We start from the raw sequence: 23,259 nt of genomic DNA, 5'->3' as shown, positions 1-23,259 counted from the left end.
TTATCTGTGTTGCCGATCTACAGTGTGATCTCTTTTCGGCTTACCCGTAGACTTCATGCTTTCAAAAAGTTCATTTGATGTAACTGTACCAGGTGGGAGTTTCATAAAGCTGTTCGTAAGTTAAGAGCGACTTTAAGAATGACTGGTGAACCTTCCTTATAAAGCGCTTAAATAATCACCAATGAACAATGAATGGTGAATATCATTAACCATAAGAAAGGATCTTCAGTCGTTCTTAAAGTAGCTCTTAATTTACAAATAGCTTTATAAAACAGAATTAGATCCATGATATAGTGACAAGTAATCTTAGTTTTACAAACTTTCTCATGAAATCAGTGTGTACTGCAAATAAATTAAGTCTAAGACCAGGGGGTGTTTCATCAATATTTTGGTCTGACAAGTTGTCAGATCTGACAACTTTCCTGGATTCTGATAGGTTGAGAAACACTGTTACTATAGTAACTGTCGGATAGCATAGGACTTGTCGGATAAAACGTCTGACAAGTCCTTTCATGAAATGCTCCCTGATTAACGAAAATGCGATTGTCCCCTTCCAAGTCGAATTTTGCCTAAAGTCGAACAAGTTCATCTGGTCCAAAGAGATTCGACTTGGGCAGAGTTATGTGCATTTGCATTTATCTGTCCTTCCTCCATGCTGTACATATGACTCCCCACTGTAATTTGTCCCAGAGCCAAACCTGGTGACTTCATCAATTTTCGTTGAACTGGTTGTAGAGCTTCTCTTGAGCTTGGTAAAGCTTCGTGAGTTTCTTGACCTGCTTGCCACTTAGTGGTTTGCCCTCTGCGTCGTGAGTCGGAATGCCCTGCAGAACAGAAAAACAGTGAAAATTGGATGCAAATGCCAGGGACTGTATCCATTTGAACTTGAAAGCACATGGTCTAATTCTAAGATTGAAACACCATCATGGCTAAACCCACTTGGTCTACTAGATGATTGTCTTAATTCTCAAATCGTCGAACACCTTCATGGCTAAGGTCTAATTCTAAGATCGTCTAATTCTAACACCAAACACACCTGGGGTCCGTTGCAGAAATAGTTGCATTTAAACGCAAGTAAAAAATCAATCGCAAGTCCCAAATGCACGCTGTTGATTGGTTGAAAATCAAGTTGCGCATGATTTTTAGAGTTGCGATTGATTGCAACTCTTTCTGCAACGGGATGTTGGTCTACTAGAAGATGGTATTATTCACACTATCATGGCTAAACTCACTTGGTCTACTACAACATGGTATAATTCTAAGATTGTTTCAACACAATCAAGGCTAAACCCACTTGGTCTACTAGCAGATGGTCAAATTCTCAGATCATCTAACACCATCATGGCTAAACTCACTTGATCTACTCGCAGAAGTCTAATTCTTAGATCTTCTAAAGCATCAAGGCTAAACTGACTTTGATTACTACAGGTTTAGCATAATTACTGTTTGGTCCAACCATCACTCGGTTGTGTTGCTTACCTGTTCATTAAATTGTGAATATTTATCAGTCTCTTTTCTAAACATCTCTTGAGGTGGTATCCTCGCTTGCGCTTCTTTGGCTGCTTGTTTTTCTTGCTCTCTCTTCTTGGCTTCCTCCTTCTTCCTCCTCTTCTCCTCGGCTTGCTACGTAAAACAGAAACCAACAATGTTATACCACAAAGTCATATTCAATACGGCTGTTTCTCTGGGTTAGAAATGTTCCTGCACGGACTGCATGCAACTACAGTCAACTGGAAACCCCCAAATTTTCATAAGAAATGTTGCATGCATGGGTGTGGGTGGTGAGACAAAAAAAAAAGCTGACGAGTTGTTGGAAAAAGGATGAAATTTGAAAGTTTCCACACTTTTATACATAGGAAAGCTACAATAAGCTGAAATAAAGCTGAAAATCAAAACCAAAAGAGCTACGATCACACCCCCGATTTTGAGCAGTTCTAGATTTGAACATGGATATAGAGGACTGCTACAATATGTCGTATCAAGGCACTATACATGTGCTACTACACAATCATCAATTATACTGGACATAATCATCTTTAAATTTTTATCAAAGTGCAATCATTGTTTATGCCAATACCTTACACGATCTCATCAGTCATGAGCTTCATCAATATTGCCATTATTGCCCGTTACTGTGGCCATCATAGGTCATCAATATAATCATAATCATCAACATCATCAACATCATCATCATCTTCACCACCATCATCATTTCATTATCATCACCTCGTCATCATCATTATCATCATCACCATCATCATCATCATCATCACCATCACCACCATCATCATCATCACAACCACCATCATAACCACCCTCATCATCATCATCATCATCATCACATCATCATCATTATCATCACCACCACCACATCGTCATCAATCTTATCATCATCATCATCATCATCACCCTCATCATCATCTTTACCACAACTAAAAACCCACCTGTCTGGCTAATTCTTTCTCTTTCATCAAGACATCCCTGCCGACCAGCTTCACTACCGAGTTCTCTCCTTCCCTATCCTCCAGCCTGACCCCAAGGTCTGGTAGAACATCGTCTCGCAAGGCATCACACACCTGCAAGATCTCGGTGGCTGGGGAAACAAAGGATGCATTGATTGATTGGCTGGTTGGTGGGGATTTTTTTTTACCTGATTGCTAAGAAAGCATGAATGCCTGTAAGCAAGCAACCAGAGGACCAACGGCTTAAGGTCCTCTCCGAAGGACCTGGTAATGAGGATTAATGCCTTACCCAAGGGCACTAGCGCACCAAGTGAGAATCGAACTTGGATCCCCGGAATACGAATCCCCGCTCTAACGACCGAGCTACACAATTCCATAACAAAGAGCAAACTTGCAGATTAACCCTGTCAAGTTTATGCTTAGCATTTTTCTCTGAAGGGTAAGAGTAACAGGTAAATTTCCAAATTTACCCTTACAGGCTTATGCTCAATTACACCAAAGACATTACGAAAGGAAGGCTGCCGAACACTTTGATGATTTATTGAAACACTAAATTTTGTCCATGCGGAAGGGTACCAATCCGCATTGGGTAGGCAAACCTTGGCACTTCGGCATGCGGCTGTGTGTAAGACACATGGGGAAAATGGCCAAAGGAGTTAGAGAGAGAGCTTAACAATCAGTCGTAGCACATTTATTTATGACTGATTGCATTGACTACAAATGTACAGTGTCGAAAATCAAGCATACAATAAATCACTATTCCTTTGTGTTACAGGACTCTGGTGGCCATTTAGCTAAAGGAGGAGACTTTATACTCACCTTTGAGAGCCCTTGCTTTCTGTCTGATTGTCTGTCTGAATTCAGCCAACACTTTGAGGTACGGTAACACTGTTTCCTCAACCTGAATTTTAAAATATGAATGAGTAGTTGATATTTCAACATTACGGTAATTACCGTATTTGCCGGCGTATAGGCCGCACTATTTTTTGATGAGAAAATGAAGCAAAGTCGGGGTGTGGCCTATACGCGACGATAGTCAAAAGCCGTGTCCCGCGAACGCTGAATACGTGGTCAAAACAGCACGTATGCGTACGTATGGGTCTACAGTGACGCTTCCATTGTAATGGTAGTTAAAACAGCGCGTTTATAGGTTTATAGGTACGTAAAGTAATTCACCTTTTATAAGTCTGACCTACATCTCTGCTCAACTTAGGTGACAGGAAAGCCTTAACTTATACTTGGTCACATTTGCTTTACGGTGGCCGTACGGCGAGTCGAAAACAGCCATTTTATTCATTTTTATTCAAAACATCTCTATTTAGCTGGTACAAAAAATGTTAAAACGACTGTTTTCGCCTCGCCGTACGGCCTCCATAGAACAAATGTCACCAAAGTATTCTTCACACTAACAAGAATAATAATCGATCAAGCCTGCTCAAATATTACATTGTTTTGGAGGGAAAAAAGCAGATACATGGTCGCATGTCATAAGGTGGTCCAATTTCGCGAACAGGGTAAAAATGGTCAAAAATTTTATTTTTTGATATGTTATAGCTATTAACATTCTCTAAATAATTAAAGTTTTAAGTCTCGAATACTGTTATTTTTCCTCAAAATTACTAATTAACAGCTAATTATTACATGGATGTCAATGTAAATGTGAATTTTGAAATGTGTTTTTCTCAAATTGGACCTGCTGCACATAAAATGGTGTCAAAAGTTAATGCAACATTGGATCACCCTAGTATTTTGCAGTTATAATCTTGAAACATCAATGATTAAATCTGTACCAAACATCGAATAATTATCTATTATTTTATGCATATTAATTATACTAATTAATTAACAGTATTTAATTTCACATTTTTGCCCCCAAAATACCTGTCACTGTATTTGTATGCTTGGCAAAATGACAACATCATGGGTAGAAATGTTTGTTGCAATGATACAATTGCAATTGTACTAAAAATTAAGATTACAAATTAGATAATTAACCAAATCTCTCCGGTTTACTAATTGATAAGGTTGCAGATCAGAGCTGACATACACATGTATTCCATTGCTGCATATTTTCAAAATTGTCAAATTTTATGAGGATATCAGTCATATTACATATTGTAGTAAGTTGTTAATTAGGTTTAATTAATATTTTATCATTTACCGCATCCATCGGCTCCGCATCCACCGGCTCCGCCACCCCTGTTACTTCAAACTTAATGTGCTATAGTTTTTGTTCCTGATATTGTATTGATCTAATTCATAGTAATATATTTAGCCTATAGTTCTAGCTTCAAAATGAGATATTACTCAATAAATTTGGTCAAGATGCTGTGATGTAGCAACAATTTATCCATGGCACCGTGTGGAAAATTGTTCATACGCCACCCTTTTTGCATACCCAACTTATGAAATGCGACCACATGTGATATTTAAAACAACAAAATACAAATGGAAAATCGAGCGTGTGGCACCACTGGCTCCCCCAATTGCACACCATCGATGGTGTGAATATTATTGTTTTGGAAATTAGCAAGGAATACAAAAATCGTCCTAACTTTCTAATTTCAACGACATATTTTTTTGGCGTGGTCAGTGATAGCACTAGTTTGACCCACCCCCACCATCTATTCAACTTAAAGAGAAATGCCAGTAGTTGCAGTAAATACTGATTTCATGAGAAAGTCTGTAAAACCAGGCTTAATTGTCAGTATATCATCAAGGATCTAGATCTGGTACAGTTACATAAACTGAACTTTGTGAAATCTTGAAATCTATGCTGAAAAATGTTCACGCTGAAGATCACCAACACAGATCGGCACACGTGGGACAGTGTATTATTATTGCTGGAATAAAGACCCGACGGAAGTGACTGAATCCGGGCTTATTTTGCTTATTTCTCAGCAATTACACAATTTCTTCCAGAATCCTTTGGCACATATTTTTTATTCATACAAACAGACCCTTGGGTGATCATTATATTAGATTCTGTAAAAAGTCATTTTGAGATCGTTACCAAAACTGGAATTATCTTGAAAGTCATGTTGGGTTTGGTTTGAAATATCAGACAATGAATACGACTTACATTACTGCTTTCTGAGGCTCCCCCAACTGGAAAACCAATGGGATCATCTCCTTCTATTGCACCAAAAATCTGGAAAAAACATAACAAAATTAAAGCCAGTTCAACATATTTGGAAGTATCACAGATTTGCTGCAAAACTTGCAATGATCACCATGAAAAAAACAAAATAACTTTTGATATATAACTAAGGATATGTTTTTTACCATTAAATCATTTTGCACATTTTAGTGCTTTGTCTCCACCTAGTTGGCTTCTTTAGCGGCATGTAACACAGAGCTTTATAGCAATCATTGTAGCATATGTACGATCGATCTTGAAAATCAAGAGTACGATCAATCGCTAATCCTTGTGTTACAGGACCCACTTGATGCTATAAATGGTGGTATGACACTGACTGTGATGACGCATTCTGAGCAAACCACCAATTGGAGTTGAAAGTATTCCCCCAAAACAATATATTTTTTCATTATGAAAATATATTCTTATACAATAAGAGAAATACAGTTTGATATATCAACCTGTAGTCCAGCTGAGTTGTTTTGTTAAAACAACACTCGACACTACACTTACACAGGTAAATAAGTGTTGCTTACACCAGATTCACTAACAAATTCGTGCTAAAATCAGACCCACCAAAAGAGTTTTTTTTATAATTAGACCCACCAAAAAAGATTTGCCCTAACTACTATCGCCAAAAAGGAGTACTGAATGAAATAACGCTGATTTAATTCTCAACCTAACAAAATACTTGTCAAATGAATTGGGGTAAATGAATAAATGTACTAAAAATTCATAGTTCCAGGATAATTCTTGGCCAAACAAATAGAAAAAAGGTTGACAACTTTGTTAATAGCTAATCAGCTATTGTTAAAGCTTATACAAACATTTTCAAGTGTATGTAACACAAGTATTTCACAAATCATTTTTCAGTGACTTTCACTGATAACTGCTCAAAGTAAATGAAATCCTTACATCTGATTGGCATGGAGCGAAGTTCTCAGAGAATATCACCAAGGTACACACTTCATGAAACCAGCCTCCATTCCTTATTGACTTACCTTGAACATCTTGGTGATGTACTTCGCAACGGATCCGAGCAAGAAAGCGTTGGGGCTCTCCTTCACTGCTCTTCGTTCTTGTACATAGACATTGCACTGAGTGACAACAGTACGCATGGCATCCAGCGCCGACTTGGTATCTATCGAATCACAGAGGGCGCTGTGCACTTTCTCTTGGCACTCGAGGTATCTGAATATAAAAATCCATTCAATTTATTTTGGCACAAAAAATATAAAACTAATCTTAATTACTGTAACATAAAAGATCAAAGTTTTGAGTTTTGGTAGCTAAAAGATAATTGGCCCATTTCTGAAATTAATTTATGTCATTAAAACTGCTCTTATATTGTCTAAAAGTCTCAAAATTGTGACTCAGAATTTAGAGCGTCGAAGAGGGTATGGAGTACTTTCTCTCAGAACTCCATATATCTAGGCATTACATCCATCCATTCATTTATTAAAAAAAGGAAAAATCACATGATTCCAGACAAAAATGATAATCTCCTTCAGAGGTAAAACTTCAGTTAATAATCAGGCAATTACAAATCATTCAATAAAGACTACAATAGTTTTCTCCATCATTATTACAGCAAAGGGAAAGAACACAGTAGACAAAGAAAACACATAATGTAAACATCATTTTGACATTTTTGCTTCCCATAATTTTAGCACAGAGTTAGCCAATGGCCAGGGGGGGTATTCTGAAAAGTCTCGTAAGTTTCCACTTAAATATCCTTTTAAGTTACCCATTTAATGGAGCGCTAATGTACCTCCAAATTCGTATTCTGAAAACTCTATTAGCGCTCAATTAAGTCCCTTTAGGCCACTCCCCTACTGAGCCGAATTAACCAATCAAATGCGCTCTTACAACGTAACTTTTTCTCCTAGCGCGCAGTGTCTCTTCACTTTGCTGCCTTGCAGCGCAGCGCCCGGCTGCTGCAGGTGCACTGCACCACGATCTTGATACAAAGAATTTTTGCTGAAAAATAATGCTTAAGCATATTTGCATCGGAGATTAGAGGTTCGTTATGTTGTTGAAATTAACTGTTGTCTTTTCCCTTTCTCTCTCATTTATTGTACCTTTGTGCTTTTCTCTTTTTTCGAACGCGTTCTGATTTTCACAACCCCCTATCCATTGAATCCATTTGTAGCTTTCTTTCTTTTTTTTTTTTACAATATTTTATTTGCCTCTGTCTCGGGGCCATGATAGGGGGGTCTTCTTTAACTTAATTCCTACTTATTCTAAAAACTACATACTTTTCATTTATATGAGAAATCTTCTCCAACAAAATTTGAATAAACATATTTTAAAAAATCAAACAAGCATAATTTTAAAAAGCCGAAATTTTATTGAAATTTGATGTACAAACGTTATGACATAGGTTTCTATAGGTGGAGAAAACGATGGCATCACTTCACTATTTTTTTCTTTTGTATTTTATTCTATATTCGTTTAAATACTAAAGGGGTCTATGCTTATTTTTTCATTGTCAGAAACAAGGTTTAATTCACTCCTGCACATTGCTGCATCTGCCGTGATTTGGCAATTTCATTATTGTCAAAAAAAAGTGTGCAAAAACAAAATAGTTTATGATGCTAATAATAAAAGAAGATATAGAAAAATAATATTCATGTTTTCCCTATAAGTACACAAATATTTCTGTCTCCTTTTCCCCCCTTTTCTAATTTATTTATTACCAAATATAGTCCCTAGCCTTATTCCTTATTTTACTTGTTTCTATACACCACCTTTTCTCCCTTTATTCTATTCCCTTTTTAGCTCTCTCCTTTATTCTCTTCCTTCCTCCTAGTATTAAACCGATTTGATGATATTTATACGAAATGAAAGCAACATTTAGCAAGATATGGTGAGACTTAATGGACCTCTTATCACCATTATCTTTCCCCACTGGAAAGTCCGCTAATTGAGCGCTATGAGACTTTTCAGAATACCAAAAGTCTCGTAACTACTCAATTAAGTCTTCGCGCGGTCATAACGCGTAGTATTGCAAGTGCGCGCAACGCAACCCTGCCAAATAAGGAAAGGGGCACTTAAGTGACTTTTCAGAATACCAAAATGCTAATTGAGCGCTAATTGACCGCTAATTGAGCTTTCAGAATACCGCCCCAGAACTATAATCTGTAATTCAGATTACATGCCGTTCTCTAATTTATTGCTCACTGCCATCAATTCGGTAGACTCACAATACGGTGCGCCATCTATTGGTAGCAGCGGACAGGACAAAATTTGCAATGCATCATAGGAAAACGTCAACATATGTCGAGAGTTCTAGTACTAAAGTGAATGCGTGCATGCGATTACTCAGCGCTGGCTTACGCGGCTCGACCGATTGTGCTGTCTACTAGGGTCCGTGCAGGAGGTAGGAGAGAGAAATTTTCCTGAATATTTCTTTGCGAAATTTAGACTGCTTTTGGGTGATTTCTTGGCATATGGATTTCATTTTTGAAGCACTAGCTCTCTGTGCTGCCAGCGCGCGATGTCAACCCCAAAGTTTGATTCGGCCTATTCGCTGCAACCGATAGATAGTGCACCATATTGTCAATCCACCGATTTGAATAGGGCTTTCACTTTAAAGTAAACTTACTGTTGGTTGAGTGCTATTTCAGGAGTTGTCCATTTATGGAACGCTTCACAGCCGCTCTTGGGTGAGTTGTTAATGATATCCTTCACATTCAAGAAGAATTCCTATGAAAAGGAGATGAATTAAACAAAACTGAAGAAATATATGCATATATACAGTGAAACCTTTATGAAAGGAATCTTTGACAGAGACAAGCGGCATTAACTGATGAGCAGTTAGTCCTAATTGATTGGAAACAGTAGTTTATCCCATGTATCAGAAAGGAAAAGTGATTATAACCTTCCTTTATATTTTTTAGTGGAGATCATCTGGGTCCCGTAACACGAAGGTTAGCGATTAATCGTACGCTTGATTTTCATGATTGATTGTACGTTGTAGTCAATGGAATCAATCGTAGAAAAATGTTCTACGATCATTGCTAAGCTTTGTGTTACAGGCCCCTGATCTTTGAAGGAAAAAAAGGAAAATGAACATATATTTCTCTGACGAAAAATGGCACCTAAACTGTAAATTCATGATAATACTAGGGTAAGGTTAAAGAACTTGAATGGAAATTATGCTACATTATCAAGATTTGCATTACAGGCCCTTCTTCACCAAAGAAAGAACTGGCATCAATGAAAAAAGCTTACACTGATCATCTTCTCATACTGGAAAGCACACCGCATGGTAGCCAATGAGTATTTTAGGCAATGTTCCAGAATGATTTATCCAAACTTAAACGAGGCTTTAATACATTTAATCAAGATGCGTGAAGGGATCTTACACTGATCATTTTATGATCCTGGACAGCACATTTCAAGATCGCCATTGAGTAGTAGTCTATGTGACCATTGAGGATCATTACACTCTGTGCCCACCACAGAAATGATCCAACATGCACCAGATTAATTTAGGGTGCAACCTTAAGAGGGGACTATCAAAACTTTACAGAAGCTTCCATGGATTCAACCAACATGTATTACAGCATCTTACATTGACCATCTTCTCATACTGGACTGCGCATTCCATGGTAGCCGTTGAGTAATCTAACGTGTCCTTCCACGAGTGAAGCAGGAAGACTAGCCTGATCTGCCTCGAGGAGTACGTCTCAAGGGCTTGTTTGATGGTGATGAAGTTCTTGAGTGATTTAGACATCTTGCATCCTTGGATCGTCAGGTGGCCGGAGTGAAGGAAGTACCTGACCCAGTTGTCGTTGCAATAGTGAGCCTGCAACAGAGAAATGCGATGAATTCGTTAAATCATTCTCTTTGATCACTTTAATCTTCAAATTGGCAATACTGAATAAAAGTTGTCATTTTCTCTCTTTGAAGTTTATCTCTGAAAAGGAAAGTGATATGGTGCATGTTTAGAAGAGTGTGGTGGATTTCATGGTACATCATGTATTCTCTTGTGGGCATATGTCGACGGTTCGACAAGTGTGTCCTTGTCGTATTCAGGACACAGTTGTTTGTTGAAACGTTGAGCTTGAGTAGTCCTTTTCAGGACCAACATATGTCCACAAAAGAATACTGGGTGTAAAGAGAAATCCACTACACTCTCCTTCTTTGACAAGGAAACCTTCAGAAGTTGTATGTTTAGAAGTTACAAATCTGCCTAAAATTTGCATGAAAAATCTACTGCATTGCCAAATTGCGGATTTAACCCGTGATTTGGACATCCTGTATCTCCGGCTCATCATTTGACCAGAGTGACAAAAGTACGTGAAGAGGTAAATAACTCAATCAAGTTTCTGTTTTGTGTTTCTTCCTTTAACTCTGAGGAAAATATTTGACTTAAAGAAGGTAATATTTTCTTGTATAAAAGCTCCAGTACATTGCAAAATTCCTATTAGTAGGCAAACAACAAAGAATGGAAACTTTCTTTGATAACTGCTCTGAATATCAACTTTTCTGTTTAAAAAACATCCAAAACAAAATATTTTAAAACATTCTAAACACAATTACTACTGATTTCTGTCCATCTTGTACGGTTTGTCAAGGGACAACCCACTTCCAATAGGCAACAGGCTAATCGTCCAAATAAAACATAAGGGCTTATGTGTTCCTACCTCTGCCTGGGCGAGTTCGTTGTCATGGTGAGGGAATTTGAGATCCGCCCCTCCTGTGTGGATGTCCATTGATTCTCCGAGTATACTGCTAGCCATAGCAGAACATTCTATATGCCAGCCAGGTCTTCCCTTTAAGGTGAAAAAATGGGAGAACAGGTGGTTTCAGATACAAGTTAGATGTGTCGAGCAAATTGGCTGATCGTAGGCGTTCAGAAACAATGTATAAGTCAATTTGACAAACTTGGTGCAAGTTTATGTGAATCTGGCATAATAGCGTTAATATCTCAGTCCTATGGCGAGTAAATAAAAACAGTTTTATTCATTTTTATTCAAACCACCTAATGTACCTGGTACAAAAAAAAATGTTAAAACGGCTGTTTTTGACTCACCGTACGGCTGCCATCGGGAAAATGTGACCGAGGTTTAAGTCACGCTTGACTCTTGTGAAACTTCCCCCCCCCCCCCCCCCCCCCCCCCCCCCCCGAGCATACCATTCCGCACGGTGACTCCCACTCTAGTTCACCAGGCTTGGATTTCTTCCAGAGGGCAAAGTCATCAGTCACTGACTAACATGCAAAAGTGCGCATCCAGCATGATTTGACCAAGGAAGTCATGTTCTTTGCACTAAACGCACATAAACATTTAGGAATAAAGTCCGACTAAACCCTTTGCAAAGCAACCCCACAAGAAGTTTACCATTCCCCAAGGCGACTCCCACGCCGGTTCACCAGGCTTGGAGTTCTTCCAGAGGGCAAAGTCGTTGGCGGATTGCTTCTCTTGGAGCTGATCTGGAGAGATGCTGAGGTCCCCTTCTCCCTCGGCCAAGGCGGCCTGATCCCCGTAGGCCTCTGGGACCAGCTTGGCGTAGTGGTGCTTCTCGTCGTTGTCAAACTTTGACGTGGTGAAGTATACAGATCCATTGGATTCATAGCTGGGTGAGAATTATGGGAAGAAATAATAAATATTTCCTGTAAAAGGACTGTGTTTATCTTTCTTTTCTCAATTGATGAAAGCTCTGATAAAATTTAAAACTCGGACAGTGTAAAATTTTTCACTGAAAGAAAAAAAGAAAATTATAGGGAAAAAGTACATAGACAATGTTTTCTTTTCCACTCCACATAGAAAAAGACAAATTTGCATATAAAAAACAAAATATACTCGGGATATCTTTCTTTGTTTTAAAAAAAAATGTTTTTAATCAAATAATATAGAAAGAAAAAAATTCCTGGGAAAAATGTACAGGGGCTGTGTTTCTTTTTTTTTCAGTGTAAGACAAGAAAGATATAAAACTCATAAAAAATAACAAGCTCTAAATAGCTGTATGTTCTCACTTCAGAAACATAAAGACCCCCCCTTAATTACGTATGATCTAGATGAGACACAGACTGAGATACAAAAACAATCATGGCAACCTCAACAAGGGCTCCCTCCCCTCCTACAAGGAATACAGACATGGTAGTGACTCCCCCCACAGTCCACTAATGAACCTCACGCCGAAGTATAAACCACACAAGTACTCACCCGAATCCATTATCAATGATTTTCTGGACATAGTCGATAACCTCTGGGACATATTCACTGACTCTGGTCAAGACATCAGCAGGCAAGACCTGAATAAAATACAATATTGATAAATTGTAACAAGCCATAAGCAAACATAACCCCCCCCCCGCTTGTGCTGCAAAGTATACCGGTAAAAAAAAATTTAATGACCTACATTTTGTAACCAACCGTTTTGCACTTTTTAATATTTCGGGACCAAAATGACTTTCATTTTTAGAGACCTTTATTTTTCTTGTCAATTTTTTTTCTGTTCTAAAATTTCCTTCATTTGGTAGTAAAATGCTTTGGTTTTGCTTGCCAAGTTTCTTGGTAACAAAATGACATCCATTTTGTAGTGAAACCCTTTTCTTCTCTTTTCTTTTTTTCTTTTGCTTGTCGAATTTCACTGTCAAATCCCCTCCTTTGAAAAAAGATAAATCTGAGCCTGAAGTCCGTATTTGCCAATATGAGCCCAGTAAAATTCATGCACCCCATTCCACCTCCCTCCCTCCTTCTCTTTTAAGGCACTAGGTGACTTCTAGATCAGTGTTGACCTGTCAGAGTTGGTGTTAGGCCAGTTTCTAGACGAGTATAATACCAAACGTAAAATGAAGATGGTCCCAAAAAGTAATTTACTAGGTGTTGAGCTTTCGATATTGTGTCTGGATTACTAGTACTTGTTTAAACTTAAAATTAGTTTTGGACCTAAGATATGCAATCCCAATTGTACTTCAAACACCAACACCAACATCAAACTTGAAATCACTCACTGGCCAAAATCCACTAGAAATAATAATAGGCATTTATATAGCGCCATTTATCTAGAAATATTCTATTCCGAGGCGCGTTGTTGTTATTATTACCCCAGCTTTAGCCCGAGCTGCCTTTCATTGCTCGTGCATTCAAGGAATTAATCCTGCGGGGTACCCATTCACCTCACCTGGGTTGAGTGCAGCACAATGTGGATAAATCTTTTAAAGGAAATTACCCCATGGCTGGGATTCAATCCCACGACCCTCTGTTACAAAGTCAGAAGACTAATCCACTGGGCCACAACGCTCCATATTAAAACTGGTAGCAAACAAAATATGTTTACGGTACTTACATTTAAGGCATTCATATCACTGTGGAACTCTGCTTCCCAATGCTGAGGCAAAGCAGAGAAGATGGATTTGTCGGAAATATCCCGGCCTTTTTGGGTGTCGAGCATCTCGGCTAGTGGGTCCTTGGCATCTCGTAATAGAATCTGTTAAGATAACAACAGAGAGGAACAAAATTTACATATGGTGCAAAAAAACTAGTAGGCAACATAGTGTTCAGAAAAAAAAAATGAAATTGCTTAAGAAATTATGTAAATAGATGTGGATAACATGTTTCAAATCTGAAAAGATTATCTAGCGTTATTTGGTCAAATTCATGATAATGTAACATTTATAAGCCCCCCACCCTTGCCATGGGCCATCTAGGGCTCCGTAACACAAAGATTAGCGATTGCTCGCTAAATGGACTGACCAATCAAGGTCAATATTACGCGCACATCTGGTTAAACAAGTGGAATGCCTCTGGCCATCTCACCTGCATCACGCGATTCAACAAAGCAGCAGTGCTGACTTTGAAAACTGCTGTAACTCACACAAGATGCTCAGTGATACTTGGTTACTCTATTTCCACGTTTTATGAATTAGACCAATACACTTTACAGAGATAGGATGGTAATTCAACAAATACCCCCAATGCGGTCAAAGTTCATTGATCTCACATGACCTTTGACCATGATCATGTGACCTGTCCAAGTTTCAAAAGTCAGATCAATAAGCTTGCAAAGTTATGATTGTAATTTAACAGATACCCCCAAATCGGCCTAAGTTCATTGACCCTAAATGACCTTTGACCTTGATCATGTGACATGAAACTCTTAAATAGGATGTTCAGTAATACTTGATTAACCTTATGTCCAAGTTTCATGAACTACGTCCATATATTTTTTAAGTTATGATGTCATTTCAAAAACTTAACCTGAGGTTAAGATTTGATGTTGACGCTGCCGTCGCCATCGCCACCGCCGTCAGAAAAGCGGCGCCAATAGTCTCACTCTGCTATGCAGGTGAGACAAAAACCAATCAAATGTTTTTGATTATTATTGCATACAAGATAATTAATTAATTAATTGAAAGATATTACACAAATATATCAGGCTTTGAGAAAGTATAGTGGAATTATTTATCCGAAGATGGTCTGGCAATTACTATATTTCCAGAGGGGCGAATTTGAGGAAAATACAGTAGTTTTGCCAGTCCAACCGAGATTTAATAACTCCCACTATGCTTTTGAATGAAACGCCCGATATACTTGTTTTATATCCTACTTTTAACAATTTATAGCCACGATATATGCGCCAAGCTTGCAAAGTCCGGTTACTTGCGTTGAATTACCTAGTTTGCCCGACCCACCGCGCTCAGCAGAACGCAGATTAGTGCCTGCGCATCGCTGGACTTGCCCAGGAGAGAGAGCTCGCTGGCCGGTGTGCCCGTGAGTTTAGCCGGATATCCAGTTTTCTGAAATAATAACGTCAGAATATTGGTAGAGCTAAAAATATATCGAGGCCTGACGTCACGCAACATCATAGTTGAAATATATTTGGTCACATGATGCTATTTGAACCAATCACTATACAGGATTCAATCTATGTAGGATATAAAAGCAATTAGTTTTTTGAGAATTTTACTATAATTTAGTCTTGTAGTTTACATCCGGCTAATACAAGCATGCGAATTTCCGAGGCGACCGCGCAATCAATTGCCGAGATCTGAAGAGGGGGGGGGAGCGTCATATTGATCCCCCCCCCGTATATGCTGGTTTGAAATAGCCTAGTTAAGATAGAGTTAAGGGGCATCGAAGGTCATCAAAAAAGGGCCTGAATATAAATAATGTACTTTTCTATGGTACAATGGCACTGGATTACCACTGGGCACCGAGGCAAAAAAACCCACTTATTTTAGCCTTGAGTCTGCAACTATTTGGAAGGGCATCAAGGGCGTAGCCTAGGGTTCCTCAATGCCCTGGGGCGGTATTCTGAACATTGTCTTTTCTCGATATTTTATCTTTTCTCAGAGATATGACAAAATCAGTATTCTGGTGCAGGGACCTGGGAACGATTTTTTCAGTGGGGGTGCTGAAATCTCTCCTCAAAGGTTGGGGGGGGACACAATCGAGTTTTCCATAATTACGCACACACCTCTAAGGACACTCCCACACACACATTATATATGTACATACATAAAATCATATATAACAGTCACTCTTTAGCTTTCTTTTTATGAAAGAATATAGATATAAAATTAAAGCGCGAAGCACAAGCTTTTTTTTTTGGGGGGGGGGGATTTCATGTATTTTGTCCTGAAAAAAATTGAACATTTTGAGCAATGTTTGTGGTCCTGAACAAGATGCATATATAATAAAATAATAACTGCGAAAGTGATCAGTGCAAGCAGATATATTTTATATACGTTCTGGTCTGATCGAAAGGGAAGTGTTATAAGGACTATTTGCAGTTACCCATTAAGACGATACATATATCAACAACCAAATAATGCGAGCGCGAAGCGCGAGCTGAAAATTTTGACATTCCGACCTAAATACTGGACATTCTAAGCACTTTTCTAATAATGAACAGGATAGGTATATAACTATACAATTTATGCGAGCGGAAATAAAAATGAGATTTCAGGCCTAAAAACGGGACATGAGATTTGAGACAAAAAAACCCGAAACATTCTCAGCACTTTTCTAATAATGAAGAGGATAGGTATATAACTATATAATTGATGCGAGAGTGGAAACAAAATTGAGATTTCAGACAAAAAAACACGAGACATTCTAAGCACTTTTTTAATATATAACTATAAAATTGATGCGAGCGAGAACAAAATTGAGATTTCAGACCTATAATTGGGACATTCTATTCATGTTTTATCAATCAAGAAAATGATGGGTAATTTGATATATTTTTACATTAATAATGTGAGCGCGAAGCGCGAGCAGAAAATTTTTGATATTTTGATCTAAAACTCCACACTGAATGTAATATGGTTTGAACAGATGAAGAAAAATCAGACGAATGTAAGAATAAATATTTGATCTAAATCCGACAAAGAATTTCAAAGTAATTGCATTTTAAAGATTATCATTATTCCGGTGAAACAGTTTTAAGCATGTCTTCATTAATATTCAATGAGCAAACTGATGATGTCATATCCCCACTTGTTCTTTTGCATTTTATTATATGAAATTATGTTTCTTCAATATTTTCCCTTCAAAAACCAAAAACAGTTAAATTGACAACCGATTTAGTCTATGAGATATTCTTTGCTGCAACTCATTTCAATATACGGGAGAGATATCATTCACACTGGTATGAAAAAATGAAACGATTTTTATTCAATGCAATAAGAAACACAAGAAACAGGATAATGGGGATGTGACATCTTCAACCCACATAGGTAGAAATCCCGGAGGGGACAGGGGGACGTGTCCCCCCTACCAAAAATACTTTTAAAAAAAGTTAAATATTCATGATGACATGCATATCACCATTTTCATAAAATATTGCTAAACATTAGAATTAGATAACTTAAATATTTGTTATCAGATTTTCATGAAATTTTATTTGATATATTTTCAGCCCAGAGTAGCCCCAAAACAAGCTTCGTATCTGAATAAACGTGCGTGTTTAGAGTTAGACTTAGTATCTGGGTATTGTAAATACATTTTTCAATTATAAAAATCAATATTGCGAGCGCGAAGCGCGAGCAGAAAATATTTGATATTCCGATCTGAAAAAGGGTGAATTTAAACACTATTTTAAATTCTGTGATGGATAATTCTGAAGTAGGGGGGGGGGGGTTCTACAAAACGTTTTTTCATTACATTTCTGCCATTTATCAACTTACCACTAGATTTCCAGGAGGTGCTGCCTATGGAAAATAACACCCCCAGCACCCCCGCTTCCCAGGGCCATGGGGCAGGGCGAAAAAGACTGAAATTTGATTTCTTTTGTCTGTCTTAATTGTAATTGTTTATACAAAACACGGGCGGTCGGGCGCGCACACACTTGATTCGACATAAAACCTAGAAGTTTGAAGTCCAGCCACACCTATGTCCCTCCCTGCTATCGAGTAGTGCATGGTTCGCGTGCGACCACGTCTGTATCTGAGTGCCGAGCTTGATTGAGTCGCGTTATTGCAGGGATGTTATTGGAATATGTGAAAGACTATGTAAATGATTTGCGATTGTCGGATGGGATAATTATTTAAATCATAACATATATGAAAAAAAACACAAAGGGAACCTGATTTCGTGGGGGTGCTGCCTATGGAAAATAATACACGCAGCGCCCCCAGAAAAAATTCTGGGGGTGCTGAAGCACCCCCAGCACCAAAAATTGTCATAAATTTTGTCTCATCTCTTTAGCGCTTACTAAAAATACGCAGCTTTAGATGCGCGTAATCCTTTTATACGAGCAAAAGATATGACAAAAGTTATGACAGGGGGTAGCAGTCATAAATTTGGCATATATTTTAGTACCAAATATCCCGATACCCTGCCGACTGAATGTCACGCATAAAATGATATTATTTAGATTAGATTGTGATATGAGTTTCACTCATCATCCATGACAATTTTCAAAATTATTTTTTCATGCTACAAGTAGGTAGGCCATACATATCAATTCTTCCTTTTTCCCCTCTTTTTTCTGCTTCTCTAAAATCGTTCACAGCTCCGTCTCTCTTTGTCATCAAGCGCATCAATATTCGCATAGTTGCGCGATGCCAGCAACTGTATTGGGATATGCCCTAGCTGTTACGAGGCCTTCCTATTGGCTAGAAAGGCTCCCACCTAGAACTAACAATGATTTTGATTGAATTGCTTCCGAAAAGATGGGCGGGAACTTTAAGAGATATGACAGGGAAAAGACAATGTTCAGAATACCGATTTGTGACAATCATAGCAGTGTCACATCTTGGATAGAAATGACAAAATTTATGACAAAAGTTATGACAGTGTTTGAGAATACCACCCCTGGCTTTCTATATCTAAATGTCAACAGTTTCTCTGAATGAGTCCTTTTATCATTATACAGTTGAGTACTACAATGGCATACACACTAGTCATTTCCCAGACACACAATTCACTTTAAGTTAACATTTCTATCTAGAATTCAACAACACAATTAGTTCCAATACCATACTTTATCGGTATTATTCATTTTGCAATTATCTGTGTTACTATTTGAATATCTTTTTGTGTCATTATGTCATTGTTACCTTGTAAATACATTGCAATTCGGTCTTAGCCGCAATGATGTCTTGATTTTCCTTAATAAACCATTGTTCTATCTATCAATCTATCGATCAATCAATCAATCAGTGTGTCTGTCTATCTATCCATCCATCCATCCATCCATCTATCATACCTGTTTAAGTTCTTCGCTCTTTGCTGTCTCACACTTGGCGAGAGAATCCCTCACTTTGTTGATTATCTTCATCAGCATATCTTTCTTCTCAGCATTGGTTTCCTTGTTCATCTTGGCTTGGTATGGCTGGGCAAAAAAAAATTACAAAAAAAAATACAAACTTTGTATATACATCTTTGCATTTACAAAGATTTGTATATTTTTTCTATCTTGATCATTTAGAAGGCACAAGAAAACCCAATCGGGGGGGGGGGGGGGGGGGGCACTTCCATTGACGAGTGGATACCATGCGTGACCATGGGGGCTCAAAAAGCACCCTAAACGTGTATTTTCTATATTCTGAAATGCACCCATCAACAAGTATTGATGTGTGAAACTCTACCCTTAACAACTATTGGAAATAAAATAAATCTCTTGGCAAGTATTCCCTGAATTGACCCCCTAAACATGTACAACAATATTTTTATTGTTGTGTGCACTGTCGTCGGTTTTCCTGATTGGGTTTAGTACAGCACCTGCACCTCCCACATCTCGCGCAAAATCATACGCTTGGGGCAAAAAGTACATCCTTTATAAAACATTTTAGCCTTAATTCTTTACACCCTCACAAATTCGACCCTAAACATGTAGCTTTCCTAACAACAGTAGATACCCTCTTTTTCATTATTTTAGTGTTTTAGACACCCTTTTTACGTTACGTACCTAACATGCCTATCTTGAAAAAGACATCTTTTTACGTGTTTTGGCGGTCAAGCATGGTTTCCACTCACCAATATAAGTGGTCCACCAGGAAAAACAATCAAAGATGTACATGTATGTCAACGTAAAACAAATAGACAAAACAGATGTAGATATTTTTTTTTCTTCAATATTGAAAATTATGCTTTCCACACTACATTTCCTTAACCCCACACTATCTCTTCTTCAATTCACTGTCTTTCTTAACCCCAGACTATCTGCTCAACCGTGGTTAATGCCTTAACCCCGGACTATCCCTCAGCTCATGAATATTGATTTTATCATACAGAGCGTGATTTACGTGCAATTCGACTTCCGTGATTGGCTAATGCTTAGCACCACATTTCCTTAGCCCTGTTTCGTTTTCACACTGCATCTCTTAGCACCGCAATTGTGGTGCTAGCACCGCGATAAGCCGGCTAACCCTGCTTTTTTGCAGGGCCAGTACTATTTACCGTACTATTTACCATGCTAGCACACTTTGCTAAAACGTAGTATGAAAAGGAAGTGGGCTAAGCTTAACCCCAGGAAATTGGTTGGGCTAAGACCCCCCCTCCCCTAGCCCCACCAATTTAGGACAAAAAGTGCAGTGTGAAAAGCATATACCAGTCCCCATCCCCTGCCACAGGATCATTTGATTCAAAGCACAAGCTGTGGCCTCTATGCCCCCACTAAAATCAAACATACAATATAATAAACAATGCATATTTTTATATGATGTAATAAACCAACCTCAAGTGCATGTCTGACATCAGCTATTACTTGATCAGCATCGCTTGTCTCGTTCACGTACAGATCATAGAGGTAGTTGGTCCGGGCACGCTTGATGATCTTATCGTCCACGTCTGTGATATTCATCACATACGTCACATCATAGTTGAAATATTTGGTCATCACTCGCCGTAAGATGTCAAAAGATATGTATGATCTAAACGAGTGTGGAGGAAAAAAAAGAACATCTTAGAATTTTATGATTGCAATTATGAATTGTTGATATTGATAACACATTCTGTTGACGATTGTTATGAATGCGTGATTCATTTTGTTTGTGTAATCTAATATCTTTATTTGCTCTCAAGTTAGATTTGAGTCAATCTTTCACTTTAACTTATTTTTGAATAGTTACAAAATTTCGGTACTTCGTATCCCAACGTTATCAGACCTTCATGGGTGTATTTTTTTTTTAATTAATACATCATTTATTCGCATGACTGAGCACAATTGGTATGAACATATTCCATTCAACTTTTCAAGAGCCAAAATTATACGAGTTATCCATCTCCTGCCATTAGCTAAATTTTGTGAAGGTTGTGCAAAATTCAATAAAACGACAGGATAACTCTTCCATGATTCCGTTTTCCTATCAACTCACAGTGTCTGCACCCCCCCCCCTCCCCTGTAAAACACTGCTATCAAATCACTTGCCATAAAAAAGCTACCCCTTACAAGTCCATCAAGAACATTTTGGTGACCCAATCATTGACATTTTGGGGAAAACAAGTTCTGTGTACGGGCTTGCAAACTTAATTATTATCTAGCTAGCTGAATCTTGTCTATGAGGACTTAAATATTTTTTTTAAGTTTATTTTTTAAAATTTCTCTTTAGGGAAACAAGACATAGTCCTATGGAACACTGACGAACAGAGACTGAAGCTTTCGGTCTAAGCCTTACTGAAAACAAAAGCTTCAGTATCTGTACATTGGCTGCTCCCCTGAAATCTGTTGGCTCTATTTACCGATAAAGAGGTACAAAAAATGTTTAAAACTCCTCTTTACAGACTGCTGCCAGCTGTCTACGCCTTACCTTGCATGTCCCATATGGGCTGCATCGTAGACCGTCGGGCCGCAGCTGTACCATGAAACGCGCTTGCTTTCTTGAGGAACGAATGGTTCTTTCTGTCGCGTGAGGCTGTTGAAGAGTTGAAGCTGAGCCGTCTGTGTTCCGTTCGGTCTTTCCCATTCTGGCTGACTGCGCTTTTTTCCTGGTAAAGTTATAATTCAGAACTGTGATTGACATTTTCAGTTTAAGTCAGACCTTCAATACTCATTTCATAACATCATGAACTTGGGGTTGCCTAAAATAAATTATGCTAAAGCTTTTGTAAAAACGGTAATACTCAGAAAATAGACCGATGACTAGAAATTAGTATGATGGAGGGCCTTAACGTAAAGCTAAGCACTTTGTTTAGGCCTACAGTCAAGTGATACAAACTATGGCAATTTTAATATTTGAAAAGATTGTCTTGCTAATAATGAATAACATGCCTAAATACTAGTATTTGAAAGATCATTTTCTACAAGGTCTTATCAATTTACTTACCATCCCGTCATGAAAAGAAAACATAGAATCTACCGGACTGGTTAATAAATAAGTCATCTTTTAGTTCAGGAAACATAAATTACTAATACTAGGGGCCAGGGCCTAGCCCTAGAAAGTCGTAAAATTCTGATTATCAGATTAGGCTAGGCTACTTTCTTTATCTTTAAAAATTAATGGATTTTCCTCAACAAACAGTACCGGTATCGTTACCAATAATAAATATCTACTCTAGAATTTAGATCTGGACTCAGGATGATTATCATTTTTTAAATTATTTTTCTGCAAATATTTTTACAACTTTTTAGTTTAGTTCAATTAAAAATAAAAAATAACATTATTTCAGGTGAACCTCCCCAAACGTTAGCCTGCTAATCGCTATTCAAACATTAGTAAAACTTATTTCTTACCGTCTGTAGACATATTTACTTTGATATTTTCTTCACTGGTAATTCATAGGTTGAGCAAAGAGGACGGATTTCCCAAGTCTACTGATCTGACAGAGTTGACCAAATATTGCCACACCAATATCAATAGGTGGTAACACACATTTAAAGTTGGGCACAGCTGTTTCAGTCACACAAGAGGAGGTACATACATACATGTGTATTGTACACGTAAAACTTCGCATTTGGATGATGAAATATCAGGGCAAGCCCCCAAGACGGTTCATTTTCAATATAGGGGTGTGTTTTTTTTTCTTCCACGCAATCGAGTTCTCATGTAATAGTAAAATGATAGATATTAGTCGTTGAGCATTGTTTTGCGATGTAACAATAATATGAAGATAAAAATTAATGTAAATGTGAGTTTTCAATAGATTCATGTGTATTTCAAGATATGCAAACAGAGAAATCATTCCCTGTCCGCACGGCCGGTGCCCTCTTAGTTTCAATCGATTCAACCATTTAGACTTAGTCTTTAAAGTAGTCGAA

General features: G+C 38.0%; 1 protein-coding gene across 1 annotated transcript; it reads right to left on the bottom strand.

Moving 5' to 3' along the window:
- Window positions 1-466: 466 nt before the first annotated feature.
- LOC121421369 (cysteine--tRNA ligase, cytoplasmic-like) lies at window positions 467-23,010 on the bottom strand. The gene is made up of 16 exons (XM_041616065.1): window positions 22,735-23,010; window positions 21,812-21,989; window positions 20,740-20,935; window positions 19,270-19,395; window positions 13,903-14,043; window positions 12,777-12,865; window positions 11,952-12,186; window positions 11,256-11,384; window positions 10,181-10,414; window positions 9,209-9,309; window positions 6,603-6,792; window positions 5,545-5,613; window positions 3,282-3,363; window positions 2,445-2,593; window positions 1,480-1,623; window positions 467-824 (listed from the first exon to the last, which is right to left on the bottom strand). The coding sequence occupies exons 1-16, from the start codon at window positions 22,745-22,747 to the stop codon at window positions 711-713; spliced, it is 2,190 nt and encodes a 729-aa protein (XP_041471999.1). The 5' UTR covers window positions 22,748-23,010; the 3' UTR covers window positions 467-710.
- Between the last annotated feature and the right edge of the window lie 249 nt (window positions 23,011-23,259).

Source organism: Lytechinus variegatus, chromosome 9, assembly GCF_018143015.1.
Source record: "Lytechinus variegatus isolate NC3 chromosome 9, Lvar_3.0, whole genome shotgun sequence".
Classification (NCBI taxonomy): domain Eukaryota; kingdom Metazoa; phylum Echinodermata; class Echinoidea; order Temnopleuroida; family Toxopneustidae; genus Lytechinus; species Lytechinus variegatus.
Note: the sequence above shows the minus strand (reverse complement) of the source record. Positions and strands in the feature narration are given on the sequence as shown.